Source organism: Plectropomus leopardus, chromosome 7, assembly GCF_008729295.1.
Source record: "Plectropomus leopardus isolate mb chromosome 7, YSFRI_Pleo_2.0, whole genome shotgun sequence".
NCBI classification, from domain to species: Eukaryota; Metazoa; Chordata; class Actinopteri; order Perciformes; family Serranidae; genus Plectropomus; species Plectropomus leopardus.
The window spans coordinates 27,694,821-27,721,406 of NC_056469.1; the positions used below are offsets into that span (position 1 = coordinate 27,694,821).

At 40.7% G+C, this 26,586-nt stretch overlaps 1 protein-coding gene across 1 annotated transcript; it reads right to left on the minus strand.

The window, feature by feature from the left end:
- Positions 1-24,689, minus strand: fam171a1 (family with sequence similarity 171 member A1). The gene is made up of 9 exons (XM_042490165.1): positions 24,392-24,689; positions 15,666-15,893; positions 14,869-14,961; positions 11,648-11,806; positions 10,783-10,959; positions 5,436-5,552; positions 4,496-4,610; positions 3,402-3,519; positions 1-2,482 (listed from the first exon to the last, which is right to left on the minus strand). The coding sequence occupies exons 1-9, from the start codon at positions 24,495-24,497 to the stop codon at positions 935-937; spliced, it is 2,661 nt and encodes an 886-aa protein (XP_042346099.1). The 5' UTR covers positions 24,498-24,689; the 3' UTR covers positions 1-934.
- Between the last annotated feature and the right edge of the window lie 1,897 nt (positions 24,690-26,586).

The window sequence follows — 26,586 nt, forward strand, 5'->3', positions numbered from 1 at the left end:
GATAAAAGGATCAGTTCACATCTTTCCAAGTCTATCTAAAAAAAACACAAAAAAACATGCCCATATGCACAAAATAACAGTGTTGGCTGCTGAACTTGTTCTACCTGTCTACACTAACAGCAAACAGGTCCCTTCAACAGGGAATTTTCCGTGTTTTCAGTGTCAGTGATGCTAAAGAAAACATAAAATGGGGATGATTCAGGAGTCAAAAGGAGCATCTTTTCCTACAATTTCTTAGCAGTTTTATGGACCTCTATTCATGACGGACATTGAAGATAAAGATATGAGGAAATCTAAGTCATACTGAATCTTAAAGTATATGTATTATGCATAGAAACAGAATGTATATAAAAGACATTGAACTGTTTGCTGTGGTCATTTTGATGTGTACAACCACACACAAATCAAAGTTTCTCCTTTACTTAAGTAGCCTAATCGCTTTGTTAACTTATTATAAAACATACTTCGTTCAGCTGACATCATCAAACAATAAAAATCACCAAAACCATCTTGGCAAGTCTTGTTAGTCATCTACTTAGTTCGATGCATTTGATTTTTGACTCATATTGTTGCAGTTCCCCACCTTTTAATTTTTGAGATTTTAGCTATTTGTCTCTTATGCTTTTATTGTTGTTACAGGATTGCTGCGATTTCCTATCAGGATTTATAAAGCACTTTATCTATCTAAAAGGACTGAAATTTTGAAAGATTCCCACTTGATATGTCTAACTCAGCCTTTCAAATAGCTTTACCTGAATCTGAGTACCGTGGATTTTGTACTCCAGAACTTATATCAAAATATCTTTAAAGAAAGGCCAGTGTGTACCGGAGGAACAATTATAGCAACAAAAAACACTTTCACTGTACACATGGGCATGCTGATTATTCCATTAAGAAAAGATGTGAACCCGTCCTCAAAGCTGTCATCTGTGGATCATTTCAGGTTAAAGGCCAGCAGGGGTCGCTCCTCTCTCCTCTGCCAGGGACTCTTCTTCTCCTCCTCCCCATCCTCGTGTGCTGCATCGTCATCAGGAGAGACTGACAGCAGCGCATGATCAGTCCTGAACGTCTCTCCCTCTGGCGTCGGCAGGGGAGGAGGAGAAGAAGGGGATGAGGAGGAAAGCGAGGGCGGCTCCTCTTGTATTTGCACCCCCTCTGCTCTTTTCTCCTCCGCATCCCCCTGATCCGCTCTCTGACCCTCTGCTTTGTCTGACAGGATGGGTCCTGTTTTAGTGTCCTGTGGGCTGCACTTGGGCGTCTCCTCCTCGCTGCCTCCCCCGTCCAGGTCATCCACATACACCAGCTGAGTGTAAGCCATGGCTGGTGTTGTGCCCTTTGACCTGTCAGTCTCTTTTTCCTCCCGCCCTCCGTCTCTCCCCTTGCGGCCCGCTCTTGGCTCGTTTAGGTCCACACCGGAGTCCAGACTGGCATCGTTGCCGCGCCTCCCACCGCTGCCCTGCTGACCTCCCCCACCTGGCACGTTGCTATGGCACCCTGCCCGCTGGAGGTCGATGTAGGAGTGGCGAATATGCGCATTGGAGCGTCCGTCAAGTGAGACGAACCAGGCTCGCGGGTGAGGCAGAGGCTTCCCTCCTCGCAGCTCCATTAAAGTCTTTTCAGCCAACAAGGTGTCCTCACTGTTTATCTCCACTAGACCTGTTTCCCCAAGCGCTGCGGGGATAGACAGAGACTCTGACAGGCCGAGCCGCTCTGTGTCGCTCTGCTTAGTGGGATGTGGGGCGCCAACAGTAGGGGTTTCCCCCAGGGGCTGCTGGGAATGTGAGGCATTGAGCTCAGCCTGGATGGTCTCCAGGTCACTCTGCTGGTCCGTCTGCAGCAGGAGGGCCTGACCTGACAGAGGGTGCTCCCCGGGCAGACGCATGTAGTGTGCTGGGATCACCAGTGTCGGACGCACCCTCGGGTAGCCTTCTCCTCCACTCAGCAGGTCCACGGAGCCGCAGCAGAGCAGCTGGCCCGGCCGGGAGAGCAGCGGGGGACTGGGGCGCTCCAGGTGGTCCACAGAGCGCGACAGAAGGTAGTCAGGAGCTCTACACTCACATCCCTCCCCTCTGCTGGGGGAGTGAGGAGGAGAGGAAGGGGAGATGCAATCACCGATCCCAGCGCTGCTCAGCTGGTTAGCCGACACCTGATTATGATTGGCTAATGGGAGCGGGTCTGAAATCGGGTTGCTGGATGAGCAGACGGAAGTGTATGATTGACGGTAGCCTCTGTCTGTTCCACATGAAAGGGCAGACTTTAACTGGAAGGTCTCCACAGACTGCCGGTAGTCTCTGCTGCGAGGCGTCAGATTGCAAAGAGATGAGCCGTGGTGGCTGTTGTTGCCGAGCGAGGAGCGGCTGTGTTTGCTGTGATGGATTAGGCTTTGTTGACGTTGATTGTCTTGGTGCTCATATGATGAAGGCTTTAACATCGGGGTGGTCATGTCGGGCTCAGTCGCTGTGGAAACAAGTTCCAGCTGCACCTGAAGACACAAGATGTTTATGTGTAAGAAGCTTTTTTAAAAGACTAAATGTAGATATCACGCAAAGCGAAACAAAGAAAGCATCATGTCAATTACAGTAATCGTATCACAGACAAAGTAAGAGAGATTTTTTTGCAACACGAATGATTCTTCATAGTTAAAGATATTGATTTTTTTGTGCCCGCCACAGGAATGTTAGATAAAGGATTCAGCCCTCTGCAAGGCAGATATTCCCCGACCCAGAGAGCAAGTAGTCCCTCCAGAATTTGACAGACTGAAATACTACACAGCAAGTTTTCACAAAAATTACAATACATGTTGCAATGTTTATGAGTTTTTCCCCAATGAAATTGTGGTGTGAAAACTGTGAAAACTTTAACAATGGTTGTGATGCTTCCACAGATTTGGAGCTTATTATTATAAGGTATTAAGTTGGGGGCATTAACAGCTAATTGCCACCAATAACAAATGTTGCCTGGTTAACATCCTCCATCGAGCCACTAATGTCACACTGACACTGAAATGACTCGACTCTGTCTTTAAACCAGTTGATAAGTATGAGTAATGTTAGCAGTATGATACTAACAGTTAGTCCTGTCACTGCGTGTGTGTGTATGTGTGTGACACTGTCCTAGAAACACAGATGCAGTGCTGCAGCAGTATTCTCATAATAAACAGAGGGGCTGAGCAAATCAATACCCTGTATGCTACTCTAAAATCAAATGAGATCTTACCCCCCACAAATAGTTAAATTTGCAGTTAAGTCGTAGTGATTGGGCAAAAGTGCGAGGTCGTGCAGAATTAATAGGGATTGGTTAAATTCGCGTTAACGTGGTGATGGCAACATCCCAGAGCGACTGTCTAGGATGGTGAATTGTGGGCTTCGTGCTCAGACCCTGTCTTTGTTAGTGAGACTGACCTCGTTGCTGATGAGGTTCAGGTGGGACATGGAGGTGGCTTGGTCCCTCTTACTGCCGTCCAGACCAGAGGACACAGTCAGCTTGCGGTGAGACACTCGAGGTTTCAAACAACGACGCCTGCACAACACAGAGACACAAAGAGATTATGATTCAGTCAGAGGAATCCATTTTAAATGCGTCTTCCCGAAACTTTAAACAAGATATTATAAACATGAGAGATTAGAAAAACAGCATTAAGGAAAACTTAACCACTGAATGCGTATGTCCGCTGCTTATTCACTGTTGGCGGTGAATTTACTGTTTGTCTTGAGTCTGTTGCTTTTTTCTTTTATGTGGAACATTTTATGCTGCGGTCTTGGCCAAGACTCCCTTGTAAAAGAGATTTTGAATCTCAGTGGGATTACTCCTGGTAAAATAAAGGTTAAATACATAAAAAATTAATAAGTAATTCTACGTAAAAGGGCATTGAATTTACATGAGTGCTTATATTTGCATAAGAGCACTGTTACCTGAGTACTTCGCATTTAATTGAACAACCATGTGAGTTGTTATTTTCTTGGTACTCAAATCACAACTGAAGAGTGAATTATTGGATAAAGAGGATGAGCTACGTGCAGAAGAAGATAATGACGCCTTTGGAAAGGCTCAAATGTTAATGTTACAACAGTACCCTGATTAGATAAACCTAAATACATTTAAGATTGTTTTCAGACATGACACTAGACGCTGAAGGGATAAAAAAGGGGGTTTCTCAGCAAGATTCTTTTACTTACTTGGTAGAAACAAAAGAAATTCAAAATCTAAAGCTTCTCTCTTTTTCTAAGGTAATGTTGAATAAAATGTGTCACAAGCAAAATTCATCTTCATGCCATAACAAGAGATATAGATATCAAAATGTATTATATATTTTGTATACACTGGATGACATCAAGAACAAAAATTAAAGACCCAAATTAGTCAGCGACAAATTCACATGTTTCACACAACCAGTCATAAGAAATGTTGCCCTTGTTTCCGCATTTTGGAGAAAATTCTGGCAACTTCTGGCAGTCTGAAAGATTGGCCCATGTCGGCGTGGAAATGTTTCACACACCTGCAGTAGTACAGCAGGAGGCACAGCAGACAGAGCAGGATGAGAGCCATGCCTCCCAGTATAGCCAACAGGAACACAGTGTGGTACGTGCTGATGTCCTTCGCAAACACTGGACCTGTTGGACAGACAAGAGGCCATCAAGAAAATGATTTTTATACAAAATAAGGTGTGCTTACTCACAATTGTTGAAAACAATGGGTGGGAAAATGAATTTTCTCATTCTTTCTCAGGAGACTTTCACATCAGGGACCTGAACCAACTACCAGTACATGTGACCCGAATGTCCAATTTGTTTGGGTGGTGTGAACACTGTATAGTATATAGAGTCCACATCAGGTTTGAAAACCAACTTTACAAAAACACTTTAGTAGACTGTTTATTAAGATTATATAACTAGATTCTCAAAATTTCTAAATAAATGGTGAATAAAATGGTGCAAAAATTAATTTTCTTATTCTTGAGCATTTATGTGAACATATATGTAGTGACTACAGGAATCAAACTAAATGTCTCTGAGAGGCTGAGGCTGGGCCTGAGATCCAAAAATATTATTTATTAATAAAAGCACAAACTTAGATCCAAAATAATCACAGAGAATAAAGGAAAGGTGCGATCAACAAAACATACAGCAACCCGCTTCACCCCCTCTTCTATCAACCTGACCCCAGTGAAAGATACTCATGTAGATTATGCGTTATGTCACTAACCATATCCATGTGACCCGACTCTCCCAAAAACCGCAATCAAGAAAATAATAAATAACAATATCCCAAAACACTAACAAAAAACATGTAACAATACCAAAATATAAATAGAAATCAATATCTATGTTACAAAAATCTCTAATTTCTTAATTAATGGCTACGGCAATATACATGACATGATAATGTGTGTTGTGTTTTCAACAGTAAATAAAATCCGAGTCAGGTCAGTTTCTCACCTGAGTGCAGTGGGGACATGGCGGCGACCCAATATCCCAGCTGAGGAGCAATGTAGGTCAGACTGAGCTGGTTGCCCTCCCGCTGCACGTGACCCCAGCTGCTTTTTATCCAGGCACCTGCAAACAAACACACACACACAAACACACACACACACACACACACACACAATCAGAGGGGTTGAAATCAAATTTGCCAACGATTATTTTGTATAAGAGCCAGTGTGCCAGTTTACAGAGTGCATTAGCAGCAACAAAAAAAGTGACAACTGACAAGGCCTGAAGCAACCTGTCACTGCCTCAGTATAAAACAGAGCAGCACTCCACTCAGCTACATTTAGATTTCTGTCAAGTTAAGGTTATTTCTGTTTAAAGGCATACTATGAAGGAATTTCCTAACCAAAAAAAAGGAAGAAAGACTCACACAAAGTAATTCCTCTCAATCATTACTTATGTCCCTCAAACAGTGTGTGACAGTGTCTTTATCTGCAGAGAACCTGCCCTCTGCATTTATACTTTTATTTTATTTTTCTTATGGTTTATTTGGGACATTTCTCGTTGTTAACCTTTGGGTAGTGATGTGTAGCCCCTAGCCAATAGCAATGTGAGTTAGGGACATAGCGACCAGGTTGCCGTCTCTTTCTCTCTCCTCTGCCCAGTGGACTCAAGGTGCAAGTCTCCGTGCCTGTTTGAGTGAGGGTGAGGTTGAGCCACACACTGACAGAATGAAGCATGTGATTCAGCTGAATTCACACAAAATTCAGCAATGCAGCACCTTCCTGCAGGGCTGTGTGAAGGCATGGGTGCATTTATTTGTGCTATAGAACAAACCTGCAGTGAAACAATCAGAAAATTATATTTTATTTTCTTTGATTTACTATTTCACTTTAACACTGCTCCCTCTCTTTACCAGTCTCTAACTCGCTTGACCATAGCTGATCTCTCAGTTTCCATGAGCTGAGAAGACGGGGCTAAATTTGAATGTTGTTCATAAACAAAAAGTGACAAATCCTGCATAGTGTGCCTCCAAAGACCTTTTAACTGTGAAAGAAGTTAACTCTATTTAAAAGCAGGGGAAGTTGCTATAGGTCTTTTAGTTCATGTCTCCCAACAAGCAGATATCAGATACAAAAACATTTTAAAACTAACATTACTGAGACTTTTTATATTAACTTTAAAACTTAAATATTTTTAATTATTTTTTCTAGATGAAACTGAATTTAAATGCTTTATTGGACTTAAGAGTCTTTTTCAAAACCCTGATTCAAGCTCAGTCATGTCAGAGAGGGGAGTGTTTTGGCAGTACTTATCTCTCCCACAGGGAGGCAGCATGCTCAGTCAAATGTCACCGAGGGCCTCTGACTGGGAGCACAATAGCAGCTCCACCACCAAAAAAAGCCCACAACAAAGCCAGAGCCACTGATTGATTGGCTCACAGTAAATCTGCTCCGAGAGGAAACATTCAGTTGTGCCTTCACACTTCCTCTCCTTTGGCTCTCAGGGCTAACACGGTGAAAGCCACTTTGTTTGTTAGTTTTTTCCAAGTTATACAACATCAAGTGGTGGGGAATCTGCATCGATCTTCAGGAGGAAACCAAAATTAAAAGGGAAGAAGAGGATATTCAAGGAGGAAAAACAAATGTATGAAGAGCTTTGAAGAGGAAACAACATAACAAGCAGAGGAAACAAGAGCGGACAAAGAGGAGGAATGGTAGGAGAGATAAGGGAAAAGGCACAAGAAATGAGAGAGGCTTTGTGACTCAGCACCACACACACACACACACACACACACACACACACACTGCCCAGCCCTGCCCAGATTCACCCTGGTTCTGTCTGAGTGTTTCCACAGGGGAGTCCTCTCTCCGTGACTGACCTGTTTAATAGTGACATTTAATGACTCTGTTCCCACGCTTTGATACAATACACTGCAGAGACTCTGGCGACTGCGTAGACTCAATGCAAACAGTTATAACGTCAATACAGCCGTTATATCACTTCTGCTTTTTGCCCATTCATGCTAAGTCAACACAGCTGACGCTGGGTCTCTTTCTTTGGTCAGATAGTAGTCGTCTCGTCTGAGGAAGCTCATTTGCATCATCACACTCCTCTCGGGACGAAAGTGTGTCTGTTATGAACGACACCCACCCAAACAGGTGAACTTGATCTGTTCTTACATGACATCATTTTGCCCCACGCTCCGTTAACATGCAAGAAAACACGAGACTGTCAGTTAAACGAGACAAACAGGTTTTCTCGCGTGTGTGTCGTCCATGTGCGCACTTTGTAAACAAAACAGAGCTTCTTTGTGAGGGAGCTTTTATCAGCCCGAAGTATGCCACCGAAAAAGGCACCAGGCGGATTTCAAAAGATCTTCCTTTGTGTCTGTTTTATATTCTCACACACGCACACATTTCACACACTGAAACGCTCAGTGAAGAAACTCAATCAGGAGCCGGGCCTTTCTGTTGTGTTACTTATTTGGCGGGTTGCTAAGGAACATGAGATGTAGCCCGGAGAGGGGTCCGGGGATGACTTCTGTTGTGGAAATACTCACTGCTACAGGCTGTGCGTAGGCTACAAGTAAGTGTGTGTGTGTGTGTGTGTGTGTGTGTGTGTGTGTGTGTGTGTGTGTGTGTGTGTGTGTGTGTGTGTGTGTGTGTGTGTGTGTGTGTGTGTGTTCCCCCGTTCCCCCTCAGCTTTTATCAAAGCCCTTTTTATAAGCTCTGGATGTTGATACAGTGGGCACTTTAAACTGAACCTCGAGATCCTCCAAACCACCAAAAACCATCACAAGAACAAAGATGGCCCAGATTTTTTTTTAACATTTATTGGCCTGATAAAATGTTTCTTGCTTAGAAGAAATATCTTCAGGGTAGATTTAACAAAATGTTAGTCTCATCACAGTCAGGACATAAAAAAGTTAAATGTAGAAGTTACTTATCCCAATGGCAATCTGCCTATTATTCTGACTCAACACATGTGGGCTTGCAGGGATACGCCTCACTCTATTAGGAACAACTGTTTACTGCTTCTTGCAGCTTTCTCTCCTGTTTGACAAAAACATGCTGAGAAAATCTTTCACCTAAAAACGTGAATTTCTTTGTTTTTGTGTCAAATGGATATACCATAGTAGCACAGTAGTCGCACACATCCAAAAACCGTTAAAGGCAGGGGCTGGACCAATCAAAAATAACAAAAACAAAACATGAAGAAAGGTCCGCACACTGTAGCTTCACACTGATCATACTACTAGTCTGAAGAGAGCATTAGCTCCAGACATCACTTATATATATATGCTAATACATTGCACTTCAGGGAGCTCCAGTGTGCAGACCTTTATTCTTGTTTTGTTGACAAAGTAGACAATTTCAAATTGCTTGTTTTGTCAAACTGCCAAGTCTTAAACCCAGAGGCATTCAGTTTAGAGCCACAAAAGGAAATCAGCAAATATTCACATTTGAAACGCTGGAACCAGTTTATTTTTGCTTAAAGCAGCTACAGGATTTATTTTATATTACACTATTTATATGGAGTCACTTATAGAGACAACCCACAAATTACTAGAAGGGCACTTGGAAAATACAGACCTCTGCCAAGGCCAAATGCCCCATCTCGCAATGTTAGCAAAAGTGAAATATAATGCTCGTATCCGCCCCGGGATTAAAAAATTTAATGGGTTCTTCATTGGCCCATGCTACCCTTTTCAGGGTTTCCCACACATTCATTTGTTTTTGGCAGACCACTAGAATCATAACATCTGCCAGCACAGATAGATTTTCTATTTTTGGAGCCGGACTTTTCGTTCGGAGGACTGCTGAAACACATACCATTTGGTTATTCATTGCACCACACTCTCAGAGTGCAAAGCATACTCTGGGCACAGATGAAGCAGCAGAACATCAAGGGCATTCAAAGTGAAACTTAACGGTTCATTCTGCTGGGTCTAAAGGTTTGCATTCACTCGCAGCAGCTGCTCCTCTCAATCATCAATCTGATCTGATCAGCTCTGAACGGATTGACAGATAGATTATCCACACCATGAGTCACAAACTGCTGCTGAGGAAAAAAGAACTTATGGAGAGCTCTGCCGGCACTGCATTCACGGACATACAAAGAATGATACAAAGACACACACACACACACACACACACACACACATACACACACACATACATACATTTAGAAGAAAAAATGCAAAAGATTGCTATTGTCAACTCTGCGAAGCTCTTTGGAGAGATTCAGGTTAACTTTTTGCTTTTCAGGCCAAAACTATTTTTTTGTTTTGGTCGACTCTCACCACTCTTATAGCGTTTTGTTTGGGGTTTTTTGGCTCGTGAGGGCAGCAGATGAACCCCCGTAGACGACCTGCTCAGCACCATACAGGCACAGTATGAAAGTAGCTGCTGAACAAAATGGAGAATTTAGCAGCTAAAGAGACAGATATATCCCTCCCCCTGGTGGAGGCCAAAAACAGAGCAACAAAAGGATACATTAACACAACTTCTGATGAATACTAGTAAAAACATATGACTGCTTGCTCTGTATAATCAAACGTAGACAGAAAATGTGTTGGTGCTCTTGGAAACCTGGGAAAAACTACTATGAGGCGATTAATCGACAAAACGATTCAGCTCTATATCCAACAGTCCAGTGCATTTCATTCACCAGAAGAATTTTAATAGATCCTTGCAGAGCACAAACATAATGTACAGTAGATCTGGAAATGTGAGACTAATGTACACAGAGAAGGATGTTTTCTTGTGCAGACATGTCTGACTCAACTGATGATCTAATCATCGTCTCACAGCTCAGCTTGTCGGAGAAGAACTGGGTGTGTCACAGTGTGGGGACATCTGACAACACAGATTTAAGACTGCTGAAATAAATCAGAGGGTCCAGAGAGGCGTGAAGGGTCTCTTCTGTCAGAGCGAGCACTGAAAAGCACTTGGCTATTGGTTAGCTCAGTTAAATCTTGAACAGCAGATTATACATCCATGGTCCAATCTTGTGATGTGTGGCAGTGTTTGTTTTGATTTGCAGATTAATGTGGCGCCGCATGTTGGTCATTTTTTATGAATAAATTCATTCAGCACTCAGACTCACAGCTACAAGTCGTGACCTGGCTGCACTCTGTGGACAAGCATGTGGTTTTCATTAATGCTTCTACTCTGATCATTTCATAAATCATTCACTCATGGAAGTAGGCCTCATTTACATGTAAATAAATATATAACAGCACTGCACCAAAGGGTTATTTTTCAGAGGTCTTATTGGCCGATATATGTAGATGAAAAAACTTTACGCTAAGAAAGTTATGAATACTTTTATTGTTTCTGTCACTACATACCCAAGCGCGGGTCAAATCTCCATGCAGGGATGTGATCATTTTCCTTCAGGCCGCTGTCAACTGGCAGGGGGACGGAGACCGTGATTGGCTCATTCACCTGCAGCTCCACTCCGTCACTGGCCAATAGGTGAACAGAGATCGCCGCCACGGGAGTCAACTCAAACTTCTTCTCGGCCCCTGTGAGAGAAGCAGAAGAGCGTAAGAGAGAAAAATGCAAAAAGGAAAAGTGAGTGGGAGTAGGGGGCGGGGGGGGGGGGGGGGGGGGCAGAGAAAGGAGCAGACGGTGGGTGGTGGCGCAACATGAAAAGCATAGATAAAGCGGAGCTGTCAGGGGAAAGACAGACAGGAAAGAAAACAAGGGAAAGACAGGAAAGAAGGAAACAGGGTGGAAAGTGAAAAAGCCGAGAGAGTAAGCGTGGAGAGTGTCACAAAGCACAAGTATGCTTGTGCTGCCTGGAGGGAGAAGGTACATGCTGTGGGGAGGGGGAGCTTTTGAGGGGTATTCAAGCTGAAGTACACACAAATTCATAAAACACACACATCAAGACGTGGATGAGAGTGCCCCCCCCCCCCCCCCCCACCCCCCCCCCACCCCCACCACCCCCCCCCAACACACACACACACACACACACACACACACACACACACACACACACACACACACACACACACACACACACACAGGGGTTATTGTGTTTCAGGAGGTCAGATAGAGAGGCCTCTCCAGGGTAAAGTCTCTCTGAAGTACTGCTGCTTCTTCTCTTCACTCCCCACCCCCCTCTCTCTGCACCACTCTCCTCTATCATCTGCGTCCGGCTCTTCTTGGCGCTGTTTCTACAGTCGAGTGTAACCATGTGAGCCTCACCTGTGCCGTTGCCGCTGAGGACCTGCAGGTGGGGAAAGTGCTGGATGTGCGAGGGGGAGCTGGCCACGGTGAGCAGAGCAGTCAGGTTGGCGTAGGATGTGTTGGCAGGAAGACTCAGAGCTCTGCGCTGGAAGTGAACACTGGGCTGATGTCTGAGACCTGGAGGAGTGACAGAGAGAGATGTCATGTTGAATGAAGAGCTAGTGTTGTTGAAGTTTCAGTTTTAGACCAATTTCAAATATTTCTTTTTTTTGTAAAGGGCAGGAGAAGGGGATGACACTGAAATTAAACTTGGAATATTGCAATCATTTGGCATGCACTGTAGACCATCATTTTTTGTCTCATTAGTCTCTACATTTTTAGCATTGAGCTGGTGGCCTCTGAAAAAGGATCAACATTCACAAACTAGAAAGATGCATTCAATAGAGCAAAGATAACAAAAACATCTTAAAAGTACGAGGCTCTTGATTTCTTATTGTTAACAAATCCTTGGAGATGATCCCAGTGGCTCCTATTTGGCCTTCAGGATTGAACAAAGTCAGCTGTGTGTGATACACAAAGGCTCACAGAAAATATTAATCACCAGTTCTCCATCCACATTCAAGAATCAAAGGTCGTGTTTGTCAAAAGCTTGTATAATGTGTGCAGTGAAATGCAGGATTGCACAACCTTGAGACTGTGTTAATAAAGGATAAAAATGCAAAGATAAAAAAAAATCATAAGTGTCACATGTCACAGCTGTAAGGCAAGTACACAATAACATTTCGTAAATAGACTATTTAAACACAGAGGAGTAAAACTTAAATTACCTTTTCTACTTCTGTTTCCCTATTAAATTAAATGGAGAAATCTGACAGAAATTTAAGTCAGGAGGTTTCTACTCGACAGCAAATGTCCATCCTACACACTGATGTTGTTTCAGGATGTTTTACTAGGCAATTTTCTACTCCTTGTCTTGCCTAATGCCTTTTTATAAATTCAGCCATCAAATTAGGCTTAATGGAGGCAACTCCAGATCAATACAGTGTAGATAATGCCTTGCTCCACTTTTTCTCTCGACCAGTGTGATGCTTCTTTCTGATATTTTGCTGTGCAATTAATAGTGTCCTTTTCATTTCTCTCCATCGCTGCCTCTGCCTGCCATTAACAAATTATACATAAAGAGGAATAAACAGTGAAAACTGCATGTTGCTGGACTCAGCAAGGTGATGTCATTGCGGTCCGACTGTACCGAGTGCACATTCCTGAGCAGTGAGACACATCCAGCTGTATACGAGTGTTCGCTGTTGTACTCGACATGAAGTTTGGCTCTGCAGCGGGTGCATCTTTTAACTTCTGATGTTTCTGTCTGAGGCTTTAAGTTCAGGTGTGAATGTTATTTCCTGTCTATGTCTCTGTTTTTGTGAAAGGAAATGACCCTGTTTCTGTTCTTTGTGTGTTCCCTTCCTCAACTCCTCGTGTCTTTTTTCCCTCCACTTTCCCCTCACCTCATCTGTTCCTCCTTCTGTTGGACACTGCTCTGCCCATCCCCCTTTCTCCCCATTCTCTCTAACTGCTCCACCCACAACCCCACTTTCCTGCACTTCACTGTATCATCCTCCTCCTCCTCTTCCCCCCTCTTTTATTCTGTTTCCTCATGCCACATGCCAAGGTTTATCACTCCCCAGGGTGCCCAAGTTCACAACATCGTGACAAACAGTGTGTCGGACAGAGGGCAGAAAATGCGCTCAGCTCAGGCGCATGCTGCGGGGAGTGTGTACTCAAGAGGTTTACATGTTAATGGTGTGTGTATTTATGTGTCTGTGAAGTTTTGTTTTTTTTCAGTCAGACAGCACAGCTGACACATTAAATTACTCCCCTGTCGGTCACAGACACACAAAAGACCTGGCAGACAAAGAGGCTGTATTGATTCTGCCTGAGTGAAAAAGCCTTATCTAATATAATTACACACACCTTAACAAAGAGGCTGACTAACAAAAACAGACACATGATTTATACTTGTGGAAGTGTGGACGGAGGATGGTGGGTTTTTACTCAACAGGACGCAGTTATTTTCATTAAAATAAATATGTTAATTCATTAGTGTTAATTTTTGTTATAAAAACAAATCTGATACCGACTCTGTTTTAACAATTTATTTGTCTTGCAAATACAAGCTTAGAGAGGGTGCACAGTCAGCAGCTCAATTATATACACAAAAAACATGATATAATAATGCATGTTTTTTGCTTTCTTTTATCTAAAGCAAACTAAGACCTGCCTTTCGAGTTTGGCTTTTAATTGAACTTTACTTATCTATTTTTGTTGACAATTTATTCATAATTTTGTCTGTTTTACTAGATGGCATATTATTTTATATTTTTTAACATTTTTATCAATTATTATTTGTTCTGTTATCCTTTTATTTATCTACCTATCTACTGTTTAGAGTATGTAATATAAAATTATTTATTTTTTTATTTGACTTATGGTTAATATTCTATTTATTTCTTTTTATCTTTTTTATATTAATTTTTAGTGCCTCTGGTGTTTCCTCACTTACGGTAGTGTTTCCTCGGTTACTGGTTTCAATAAAAACTCTTATTTTATTGCTTTAATTAATTACAAAATCTTGCTTTTTTACCCATGTGCCTGTGTTACAGTTTTGCTTATATGAAAATATAAATAATAAAGTCTGAATGATTCATTGATTGAAGTAAACACTGAGCTGTGCAGAAAAGCTAATTTACTGTGAGCTGCAGCAATCAATGTCTTCTTGCAGCTGAAAACACAACAACTTTTAGATGCATGGGAACCACAGACTTTGGATAAGACGTGGACGTAGCCATCATGACATCGACCACTGGCTCGTGGAATATCGTTTCTAAGCCTCGAGTTTGGCATTTTGGCTGTTGGCGTCTTGTTTTTCTTTTTGGAGCAAGAATTGACCCTTTTTGGACAGAAGGGTGTAAATGAGCAGAGGACACGCATTGCTACACCTTTATCCTAATTGACAGGTAGCTGTGGCGACAACTTGTCAGCTATAATGTGGCCAAGCCCTGACGCACGCCATGCTTCATCATCGATTTTAATCTAAATGGAACCATAATTTATGAAATGAACATCATGCTGTATTGATTTCGTCTGTCACGATGGGCAAAACGTGTGTATCGCCCACCCCTAGGTAAAATGATGAAGTACACAGACTTGGGCAAAAAAGTATCCACACACACTGTGTTTACCTTGCAAGCCTGAAACAATCTCCACAACATCATCATACACCATCAGAGTAGCAGCTCTTTCTGGCAGCAGGTCCAAGCTGATGGAGGAAAAAACTGGAACACAAATAAAAACCACAAAGAGCCCACACACACAGACAAACACACAAACACAACATTAATGGACTGAATAAATTCACACTCAGATAAGAAATAAACTGCAGCAATCTACCTGCCCAATTTACTGATGGCTATCTGACATAACAAGTCATTAAATCATCTTTATACATTTTTAATAGTCTTGCTTTCATCCTGTCGGCTGTGCAGCAGGACACAAGTCTGACCCAGCAAACTGCACTTCTTTCCTCTTCCTTCCTTCCTTTCACTCCTCCATTGTTCAGAGCTGGTAAGCGTGATAATCCAATTGGCCGCCGTTCCGTTGGCTCATAATACCCCCCCTTTCTAGTCCACCTCCCCGCCGCAACACACTCATACACACACACACACACACACACACACACACACACTGTACTGCGGCCTCTTGGGTATGTATTTTGTGCGTGTGTTAGTGAAAGGGAAGCTTAAGCAGACTCCTTGCTGGGTTTTGGCATCTATTGTAATAAATTAGTAATGGAGCACTCCACTCATCATTAGCTCTCACACCTGGCACAAACTCAGACTATTTCTGTTTCACACCGACATTAAACTGACTGCACACATGGAAATCAATAACCTGCAAGCTGAAACCCCCAGTCTAAATGCAGCTATTTCATAACATCCCCTAACATTTGTCCGAAAATATCTCACACACACACACTTACCAGGTAATCTAGAGGGACTCCAGAGCACAGAGTTTGGCACGTATCCCTGTTTGGTTGCGGTGACGACCAACGGTGTCCCAAGGCGGTAAGGGAAGCGCAGGTAGGTGTTGCCATCGGGTGACGATGTTTCCGAGGTTACGGGAGTTTGGTTGGCAAAGAGCTGTATGGTGGCTCCTCCCAGGGGCTGGTGAGTGCTGGCATCGCTCAGGTGGACCTTCAGAGTCACCTCTGCGAACAGAATGAGTATATCTGACGTTCAGAGACTGCAGAAAAGAGTGATGAAGACATGAAACACTGTGGTGTTATAATTACAGCCGACTAAATACGGTCATCTCTTTAACTGGGTTTGTTTCAGCGCCAGGCCCTTTGCCTCCAATCTGCAGAAACGGCATTCCACAGAAACAGCCAATCACAAGAGAGAGACTTCTGACCATTTCCTGGACTCTCGCCAATGGCACTTCCCCTCTAAAACAATGGACCATTTCCCTCTCTCAAAGAAGCCCTGGACCAGAGGGGGAAAACAACGGGATATATAAACACCTTCACAAACGGAGAGGATGTATAAAAGAATTTACACAGACTGCCTGTTGATTGAAGAAAGACTCACATTAAAGGCACCGATAGACCAGAGCATAATCTAAGTTCACTGCATGTTAGGTCGAATAAATATCTTCACATATTGTGTCAGACTATTTTCAGTGTACAGATGTACAAAATATGTACATAGATAATCTGCGAATTTAATTCAAATTGTGCCTTTTATTTCTTACTTTTTTAAAGTTGTACTTGCACAAGCATCACTTCATTATTTCATTCATTACTTCACTTCATTATTATTGTTATTATTTTATTGGCTGTCTCATCTATATTTGATAGGACGGTAAAGAGAAAGGAAAGGGAGGAATCAGAGGGGGCAACATGCAGAATTGAGCCCGGGGAGCTACAGTAAGGATTTGACCTTTCGTACAGGTTGCGCACAGCAGGGCTATGCAATGTATAGATACTGTAATGATATTATATCGATATTGTGATATGGGACAAGATATCTCCTTAGATTTTGGGAAATTGGAATGAGTGTTATCTTTTCCTGTTTTGAAGGCTGCATTACAATAAAGTGCTTTAATTTTCATTACTTAACAGATTGTTCTTGCCTAATATCAGACATCTTCAAAATCAGTCAACTGGAACTCAGTGGACTGATTGATTGATAGCGGATTCAAAGATCTGGACCCTGGCAAAGACTGTTCTCGCTGTTTTATTACTTGCCAAGGTATTTGGTCAAAAATGATATACAAGGTGAGCTATGGAGCAGCCACAAGTGTCACTTTTAAACATTATGCTGTGATTACTGTTGTCTGGTAGTGCTTTTATTCATATGATTTAGTTTGTACTACATGTAAAAGCCATACAAAACTTTATTGTACATGAGTATTATGACAATAAAGATTATTCCAATCCTGATTTTTAAAGTAAAAACTTGAAGTAAAAAAGTTGTACCATCAAAATATGCTTAAAAGTTCCAAAAGTAAAAATACTTATCATGCAGAGTGACCCCTTTCAGAGTAATGCATACTGCTGGGTTATAATTATTGATACATTCATGTGTTGGGCTAATTTTGATTACTTTGTATACTTGTGAAAAAGTGTCAGAGTAAAGAGTACAACATTTCTCTCTGAATTTGAGTGGACTGCAGTAGAGGTATTATATGGCAGGAAAAATATAAGGACATATGTTCAGTTCGAGTGTGTCAGCACTGTGCTCATACAGTACTTGAGCAAATGTAGTTATTCCTCACCAATGTAAAACAAGGTAAGCACACATTTATTTTCGCCTCTGCAGACAGGCATTTCAAACACTGACTTATTTTTTTTATATCACAAGCGGAAAAAACAAACAAAAAGTCAATTTCAGCTTTGTGTTCCAAAAGGTACGATAAACACAACCTTGGTACAAAAACACTATAATTTAAAATCCACACAAACCCACAGTCTTTCTACCCGTCTCTGTACACATTACAACTTAAACCGTTTGATCATTGGCTGCCAGTTGACCTATCGTGACCCCTCAATTAAGTCTGAAAAGGTTTCTCCCTTCACCTAAACATGCCCACCTCCCCCATACTCACCGCAACTGAATTTCCTCGTAACTCTTACTTGTAACCCCACCCTTCATGACACACACGCTACATACCCCCGGCTAGACGGATCTCCCTCCCCCCACTCAGGGATCCTGCGGTCAGCGAGGAACCACTCTGACAAATCTGGTGAGAGTTCAGCCCGAGTGCAGCAGCTCCACCTTAAAAAACACAGTGCTGCGCCAAATGATACCTTCGCATGGGTGGAAGTTTGGCAGAGCAACGTGTCAATTTCAAACCATACACATCATTACCCTGAGAGGTCGGGTGTGAAGATTTGCACTGCGGCTGCTTTCTGACCCTTCACTTCATTCCTGCACATTGATTTGCTCTGTAAGAGCTTAGGAAACATAAAAAAAAAAGGCTGACATAAACTCCCCATTTGAATTAAGATTTGGTGCTGGGGGGGTTCATGACCTCACTTCCTGTCCCACTCCCACTGATATGTTCTTAGGGGTACCAGCTGTGCTCACTTTAAAAAAATCCCCGGGGAGACTCCAGATTGACAAATGCAACAGTCCCCCTCCCAGTCCTCATCCAATAAATCACTACTGTGATGACATCATTGTTAAACAAGCTAGGAGTCTCCTCTCTGCTCCGATAAACAGGAGAGAGGAGGGTCGGCCCTGAAGAAGACCTCGATTCTGTAGCAAAACCAGCACCTCCATAACTGCTCCTCACTGTATCGACTCCTTATCTGAGTGTGTTGAGTACCATATGGATGATAAAGCCATCAAAGAGAGTTTTTCCTGCCCAACGCTGCGATCGCAGACCAATTATCCCAGGCAGCAGCAGCCAAAGCAGCAGGGTGGTTGTGTGTTTTTGAACGCAAGTAGAAAGAGACAAACCCAAGAGCAGAAAACCAGAAAAACATTATGTGTGTGCAGGTTTTATCGCCCACTGCAGCTTAAATTGATGCATGTTTCGTGTATTAATCAGTAGTTAAAAGGAGCCGAGGCATTTCTACACCATAAAAGTGAGGTGTGATTAGCTGAAAATGCACAGTATGGCTGGCATCCATTGGGTGTGTGAGGGGGTTTGGTGTTCGTCCAAACAGAGATGGGAGGAAGCAGATGCTTTCTGCACACGAGGCTGAGTGGTGAGAGCTTGCTCATTCACAACAGCTAGTAAAACACAGTTGGAGTTCATTGGAATCAGCGACTTAACAGTTACTGGAGCTCAAAGTAATGTCAGAGAAAAATAATGAGCAAAAACAAACACCTAGCATTTCCCTTTACTTTGATTTTCGCAATAAAAAGTTGTAAAAATGAGTGAAAAAGCAGAAAATAAAAATTGCAAAATAGTTTTATGCCTGGCAGAAAGAGAGAAATAGAGATGCTGATGTGCTGATTAAAAGCAAAATATGACAAAGTGCAATAAAAAAAAACATCATGGAGGGAAGCAGATGCTTTCCACACACGAGGCAGAGTGGTAAGAGCTTGCTCGTATATAACAGCCAATATAACACAGTTGGAGTTCACTGGAATCAGACCAGTTACCACAAGTTACTGGATCTGACGTCAGAGAAAAATAATGAGCACAAACAAACACCTAGCATTTCCTTTCCAAAAAATAAAAATTGCAAAATAGCTTTACGCCTTCTACGCCATCTCTTTAAATGACTTCATGACTTTAATGACTTTGCAGTGAATTAATTGCAGCCAAATGGAGAAAACACTCAACAATGTGGAATAGAATGAAATTTGAATTTGGTTACATACGATCAAATCTTAATAAATAAAATAAATCACAGTAATGTGTTATGAAGTGAGAGAAGATGGTAACCACAAACTCTTTTTTCACCATCTGAAGCAGGGGCACATGGCTGAGTAAGAGAGGAGAAACCGTGTCACAACAGCTCTTGTGACAGTTTTGAACTGCTGAAAGTTTCTTTAAATAAGAAATAAATGATGATGATGACATGATAAAATACTTCTGATATATGTGTAAAATGAAAAAAGAGATTCATAAAATCCCACTTCCCTTATATAAGCATTTTTAAGAATTTTGAAAGTTTGATTTAAGTATTTTTAATACCATTCAAGGCCTTTTAAGACTTTAGGACCCCGGGAACCATATTGACACATATTATAGCTACATTACATCGACAGCTACAGAAAATAAAATTGCCATTATTTTACATAACGTAGAGGGTTATTTACAGAAGACTACTCTTAATATGTCATTACACAAATACCATCACATTAAGTGATTTTTCCTAATTTAATGACTTTTCCAGGCATGGAGAACATGATTGTGAAATTTCATGACTTTTCTTGGTTTTATATGACCATGGAAACACTGGATCAATTATCCACGCTGAAAGTCAAACTGCTGCTGCTGAGGGATAAAAATAAGTCAAGTTGCTGCCCTCATGGACCCGCAAAAACGTCCGAATTTAGAGAGTGAGCACAGAATGACAGAAAAAGGGACACATGTACACAAGATGAAAAAACTAAAAAAAACGTGGCATCACTCCAGCCTGGTTCTCCAAACTCGAGCATGGGTCACACACTGACCGTGCATAAGTGACCCATACAACCTCACTTCAAGAGATCCAAATTATCCCTTCAAAGATTTAAAGTCACTGACAACTACACCAATGCATGTCTCTTTAACTTCAAGCTCAAACAGACTGTTGTTTGTGTTTCTGGATGAAATAACTTGTCTAACCACAGCAAAAAGAAAACGCAGTGACTGAAGCTATTTGTTTACCATCCAAGCAAATAGCAAACATCTGAGTCTCAGTGTTGGGATCTTGATAAAAAAAGAAACAAACAGCCTTTTAAAAAGCATTATTGGAACAAAATGAGGAATGCACAAAAGGTCAATGAGATTAAGTATGAATCATCATCAGGGACAAAGGAAAGCATGCCACTAAATGCAACATGTGAAGACAAAAAAATAAAAGCATACACAAACACACTTCTGTCTGCTGAACTAACTCTGAATTATAAATAAAGAAAAGGGGCTATCAATAGGTGTTCAGACAGCTATTTTCCCTCATCTGGATTAAAAGTGGGATTAGATCGCCACAGTCGATCCCATTAACTCAGCAGGGGACACAGCAATTAGGTTACATCATCATGTCTCAGGCTGGAGAGCAAATGAACTCATTTACTACAGTAAATATTCCCATATACAGCACTAAACAGCGTTACTGGTTCTACTCTTCCTTTAACACCACGCTTTCTCATGATCTGATGAGTCCTCTCCAAAATGGATTTGCTGATAGCACTCACACCAGCATCTCGTGATTAAAATCAAACTTGGCCAACTGGTAACAATATGATCGGATTGGTCTACTTCCTAGCAGTCCAGCTTCAGCGAATGTTTGTCTGCTGGAGATGCAGCACCATGCCTATTATGGGCAGCAGTAATGTGAGTGAGATCTATATCTGCGGGTAGATTGTCTGTCTGGCTCCACCGTTTCATGTTTGTCTGCTGGACGGACCAGGAGAAGTCCTCAGTATCGACCTGAACATAACCCCCTCGGGGACAACTGAAGGTCAATCTGAGGCCGCCAGAGAGTGGGACAGAATGGGAAAAGAGAGCGCTGAGAAACTGGGACAGACTATACCTTGTTCTTTACCACAGCTTGTTGTTGTGAATTTAGCAGTTTCACGATGCAGAAAATGCCTGATGACAAGCCTTAAAGCAGAACTACTTCAAGAACTCCTGAACTTAGCATTATATTATAAAATATCAGAAACTTAGTTGACTTAGAAACTTAGTGGCGCCGTCCCCCCTCCCGACTGATTTACAGCGTTAGTTACTGTATGTTTACACTCATACTTGTTCTTTAAACACAGTTGTAGTGAGAGGACCAAATGCAGGCCAGCCAAAAATGTAAGCGAACACAGACGAGTGCGATGTGTGCGTGCTTGTGCATGCAAGTGAGAGATATAAGTGACACATGAAACAGATGTGGCTCCACTTTGGTTGTTACTATGACAAGGCAGCGTTGAAGTTACTGTCTGAATGAGATGCCAACAGATTATTGTGATTCATGGTGGCTTTCAAACTCTGAATGTGTCGGCAGCTCTACAGGAATGACAAAATACCCACTGTATACACTGCTGTCTGTAGACACAATAAACCTTTCCAACTGATTTAATTCTCAAAAGTGCTATTTTGTATTTAATTCTCTATTACAACATCTTGTCTACTCTGTACTCTGGTCTTCTTTTATTTGTGGATTTTTTGCCTAAAAATACTGTGGATGCTTGATATATATATATATATATATATATATATATATATATATATATATACATACATACATAACTTAGTAGTGCTGTTTGCTATTTTCATTACAAATTGGCAGAGTTGTGGACATGGGTCACATGATTGAGACTCAAGTCACATTTGAGTCACAAATTTGATGACTTTTTAAGTGAAAAAAATAAAAAAAATAAAATACTTGCAACTCAACTTGAATTTAGACACTAATGAATCATGACTTCGCTTGGACTTGAGGCTACTCGATACCTTCCCCAAAAATGAAAAGTATGTTCTTTAAAATGTGCGCCACAAGACAATTAATTTCACCTCATTTCCTGTATCAACTCAAATTAACACAATTTATTCCCAGCAAATTGACACTAAATTCCCCTCATCCATTTTCCAACCTGACAGCGTTCAATCAAGTTGCAGGAAAGGACCATGAAGATCTACCCTGGTGTTACTTACTGGTAAGTTAAAAAAAATATATCAGATACCAAAGACATGGGACTTGTCTGTCTTGACTTGGGACTTGAGTGCAAATACAAACACCTTAGGACTTGCAGACCAATGACTTGGTCCCACCTCTGTCAATTAATTTGACTATTTTCTAGATTCATAGTTTGGGCTACCAAATATCAATAAATAGTAAAAAGTTGTTTTTTTTAAATCCATGCACTGGAAAAGCTAGAACCAAGGAAGGATTGGCATTTTTGTTTGAATGTGGAGGCTCATGCGCACCTTCAAAAGCTTCAAAAGGAAATAGTTCATAGATGGAAAAAAGACAATTCCCTCACACTGTTTTATGACTTGCAATAAACTTTATCATGAAGCAAACAACCTTTCTGTCATCAGACCTTCTCATAAAGCTTATTGCTAATAATAGGAATGCCTGTGGAAATATATTGGCATTTTTCTTTAAAACGACTTAAACCAAAAGTCAGTTATCAATATTGCTGAATTCTTTTCAGATGTGCTAAATCGATTCAGCGATAGTTTTTCAAGCCTCATCTTTGTATACTGTAGTAGACACTATAACCGGGTTGGGAAAAATCAATACAGCTTAGCCCCTCGATTTTTTTTCGTGATAATATTGTATCAATACACTGACGTCAAGTATTGATTGTTTATTCTATGAACTATTAATACTGTGAATAGTAATCGATTGCCTATTTAGTCCACCACATTCATTTTGCTGCAGTAAAACTGATGTTGCCAGTTTTTAACTTAACTTGAAGCTGTAAAAAAGAGGCAATAAATTGCAATATATTCTACTGCAATACTCAAAACTCAAAAAGCATATCACAAAACAGAAAACAGAAAAAAAATTGTTTTGTGACTATCATAATAATATTGTATCAGGGGCCTCTTGTGATTCCCACCCTTATTATGTGGTATTCTCCTTTTTTATTGAAAATAATATATGTAATATTTTTACTCATTCTTTACTGCTGTAACACTTAAATTTCCTTGTGTGGGATCAGGAAAGTTTATTTAATGTTAACTTACAAGTAACTACAGGTAGAAAATCCATCTAAGTTTTCTTTTATTTCTGTTTTATTAAAGCAAGTATGCCAAAAATTCAATGGTTCTCACTTCCTAAACGCTGACATTTTATGCTTTTTATTATGATAAATAGCCAATTTGCTTTGGGGTTGGGGCTGTTAGTTTGACAAAACAAGCAATCTAAATATGTCAACCTGGGCTCCGGGAAATGTTCACTCTTTTCTAGAATTATATCAACAAAGTGATTACTTGCTTTCTTGCACAATGCTCAAATATAAAGTTTGAGCTTGTTGAGTTTCACATATTTGCTTTGAGACACCTGAGCAATTAGCTCAAGGTGGATGTCTGCAGTCACTGACTTAACAACACATAAAAACAGCAACCTATTTTTACAAAATCTAAAGCCCAAACAATGCAAACTCTTACTCCTAAAATACGAATACATCATGATCCAAAACAGTCTCCTAGTTCCCAGATAAACACACAGAAAGCCACATAAAGAGTGTTGTCTGAAACGCTAAAAATGACAAATCACAGCAGCTGGACTCCTCTGCTGCATTATCCTGCACAATATGGAGACATGTTTTCAGCCATAACCACTTATTAAGTATTCCACACAGATATGACTACACCACATTGAACTAATATTGTTTTAAAATGTTTTCAAGGGACATAAAACCAGGCTGGATAACATTTCAGAGAAGTTTTCATGCTCTCTTTCTGCCACCAGCTAACTTGCTAACGCTAGCTAACTTTAGGTCCCCATCAGCATCCGAGTTGGCTAGCGGCACCATTAGCCTCCAAAAACGGCCACATAACTGAATTATTTCACAGACAAAAAAATGTTTAAAGCACTTTTACCTTCTGTGGCTGTATCCTCCGGTAATGTTTTGGCGACAGCTCTGGAGACAAGGTGTCCCAAAAGGCAGAGTACAATCGCTCGTCCCCAGTCCTCAGCCCGCATCATTGCAGATGTGAGTATCAACGGTTAAAAAAAAAATATATATACAAATTAGGAGCCAAATATTTCGCTTTTATAAACTCACTGACCGGCCACATCAGCGTAAACTCGGTTTATTCCGCAAAGGAGGCGACACTCCATGTTTAGCAGCATCAGCAGTCCCGGTTTTTAGCCTGTAAAGCCGTGTTTCCTCTATGCATCCCCCGGCCCTTGTGCCGCTCAGTCGGTTTTTTTTTCCTCATCGACGGGTCAGAGAGGAAGACGGCCCCGTTCCTCTGAGCCACATGCCCCACAGAACAGCACCAACAGGCGGCTTCTTCCACACGCTGCGCCGCTGACATCCGCGGAGCTCCAGCGCCACCTGCCGGCCAAACAGTGGAAAGTTTCTTAAAGTTTTCAGGGTGATTTTTCTTTCAGTACAAAAATACATTCTCCTAAATAGTGGAGCCCATAAACTGACAAATTTAGGGAAAAATATAAGTGAATACATCAGTAAATAATTGTAAAAAAAAATGTAAAAAAAAAAAAAAAAACCAGAAATAAAATGTCATTTTACATATGTTTAAAGCTTTGTTATCACAAAAAAATCTCTTTCGATAACCACTCAGTTTCTAAAATACATTTTTTTCTCACACTTATTTTCCTTTCACACACTCCAAAGTATTTTTTAAAACTATAATAACATTTGTAAATATATTCAGTTATATTTTTGACTCATCTCATAACCTGTTTTTTATTATTGTCTTTTTGATTTGTGTCATTTTTTTATACTGAAGAGCTTCAATGTACCAAACTCTTAAAACAAAATACCATTCTCCTCATTTTGGCCAAAGGTTATGGGGCCACAGAACTCACAAAATGTACAAAAAAATATAATAAAATGCATCATTAAATAATATTGATAGTAAAATAAGTAAAATAGAGGATAATCCAGTTACAAAGTTTTTTTAAAAAAAATCTGATAACCTTTTATTATTTCTTAATTATTGTTTTCACAAGAGTTTCATGTGCCAAACATTTAAAATAAAACTACCTTCTCCTAATTTTGAGATCAACATTATTGAGTTCCAAAAACCAACAAAATGTTGTCAAAATATATCCAAATACCTTCATAAAATCTTTGATAAAATTAAAACTTACTTTTTACTTTTACTCCTCTGCTACTACTGTGAATTATGTTATATATTCTATACAACCGTGACATTATTCAACAGGAATTAAAAGACACACAAGTTTCCATCATGTATGTCTTTTGCAAACTACAGGTAGGAAAACTCTAGAGAATTTCAAACCCCCGAAACAATGCTTGCATGGAAGTTTGCAAATGGGCGTGAGACATTCATGTGTCTGAACAAATTGGTTTGATTTTCTTTCAAAAGCAGCTTGGCAAGAAATGTCCCATAAATTGCACCAAAAAAACCCCCAGGAGATTTAGAAGATTATTTTTAAAAAGGGAAAAATGTCTAAAAAATTATATATATCTATAATTATCATAATTTTGTATTTAAAATTATTTCCCAAAATTATTATTATTAGACAATGCTTGCTTGGAAGTTTGCACATATGTTGATTATGTAATGTAAGCCTTGTACTCCCGCAGGTTTTCTTAATCACCTTATTAATTACACCTCTAGTCAGGTGAAAGTTGTGTGGAGCAATGTCCAAAAACATGAGAAGAGCACTAATCAGGCTGCATAAGTTAAAGCACCTGTGTGAGCGCTCTGTGGGGCTCTGTTACATTCATTCAAATCATAATTTTAAGTCGAAAGAATTCTACTGTATATAAGCTCTTAATTGTTTCAGAAAATGAAAACTACATAGCTGAATTTACTTAAAATGAATAAAAACTAATTAACAACAAAAGACTAAATGATTTCTTCATATGTCTGTGATTTTTTAGAATTTGCTAGCTCTGATTGTTACCAAAACATTTAAAAGAGCTTCAGTAGATGTGTGCAGGCAGTCGCTTCCTCTGCACACATCTACAGTCCTCCAGCACCATCTGCAGCCTAACATGGGGAGTTTATTTTGACATGAGGAAAAAAAACCTGTAAGAGAAGTTTAGTAACTGAATCATGCTACCTCTTCTTACGTA

Bases quoted from the DNA above. Each gene is read 5' to 3' on its own strand.
- fam171a1 (XM_042490165.1), bottom strand. From the start codon at position 24,497: ATGATGCGGGCTGAGGACTGGGGACGAGCGATTGTACTCTGCCTTTTG. The intron at 5,553-10,782 runs GTATGTAGTGAC...GTTTGTTTGCAG, and splicing joins GAGATTTGACCCGCGCTTGG to GTGCCTGGATAAAAAGCAGC. The intron at 3,520-4,495 runs GTGTGTGAAACA...TGTGTTGTGCAG, and splicing joins CTCCTGCTGTACTACTGCAG to GCGTCGTTGTTTGAAACCTC.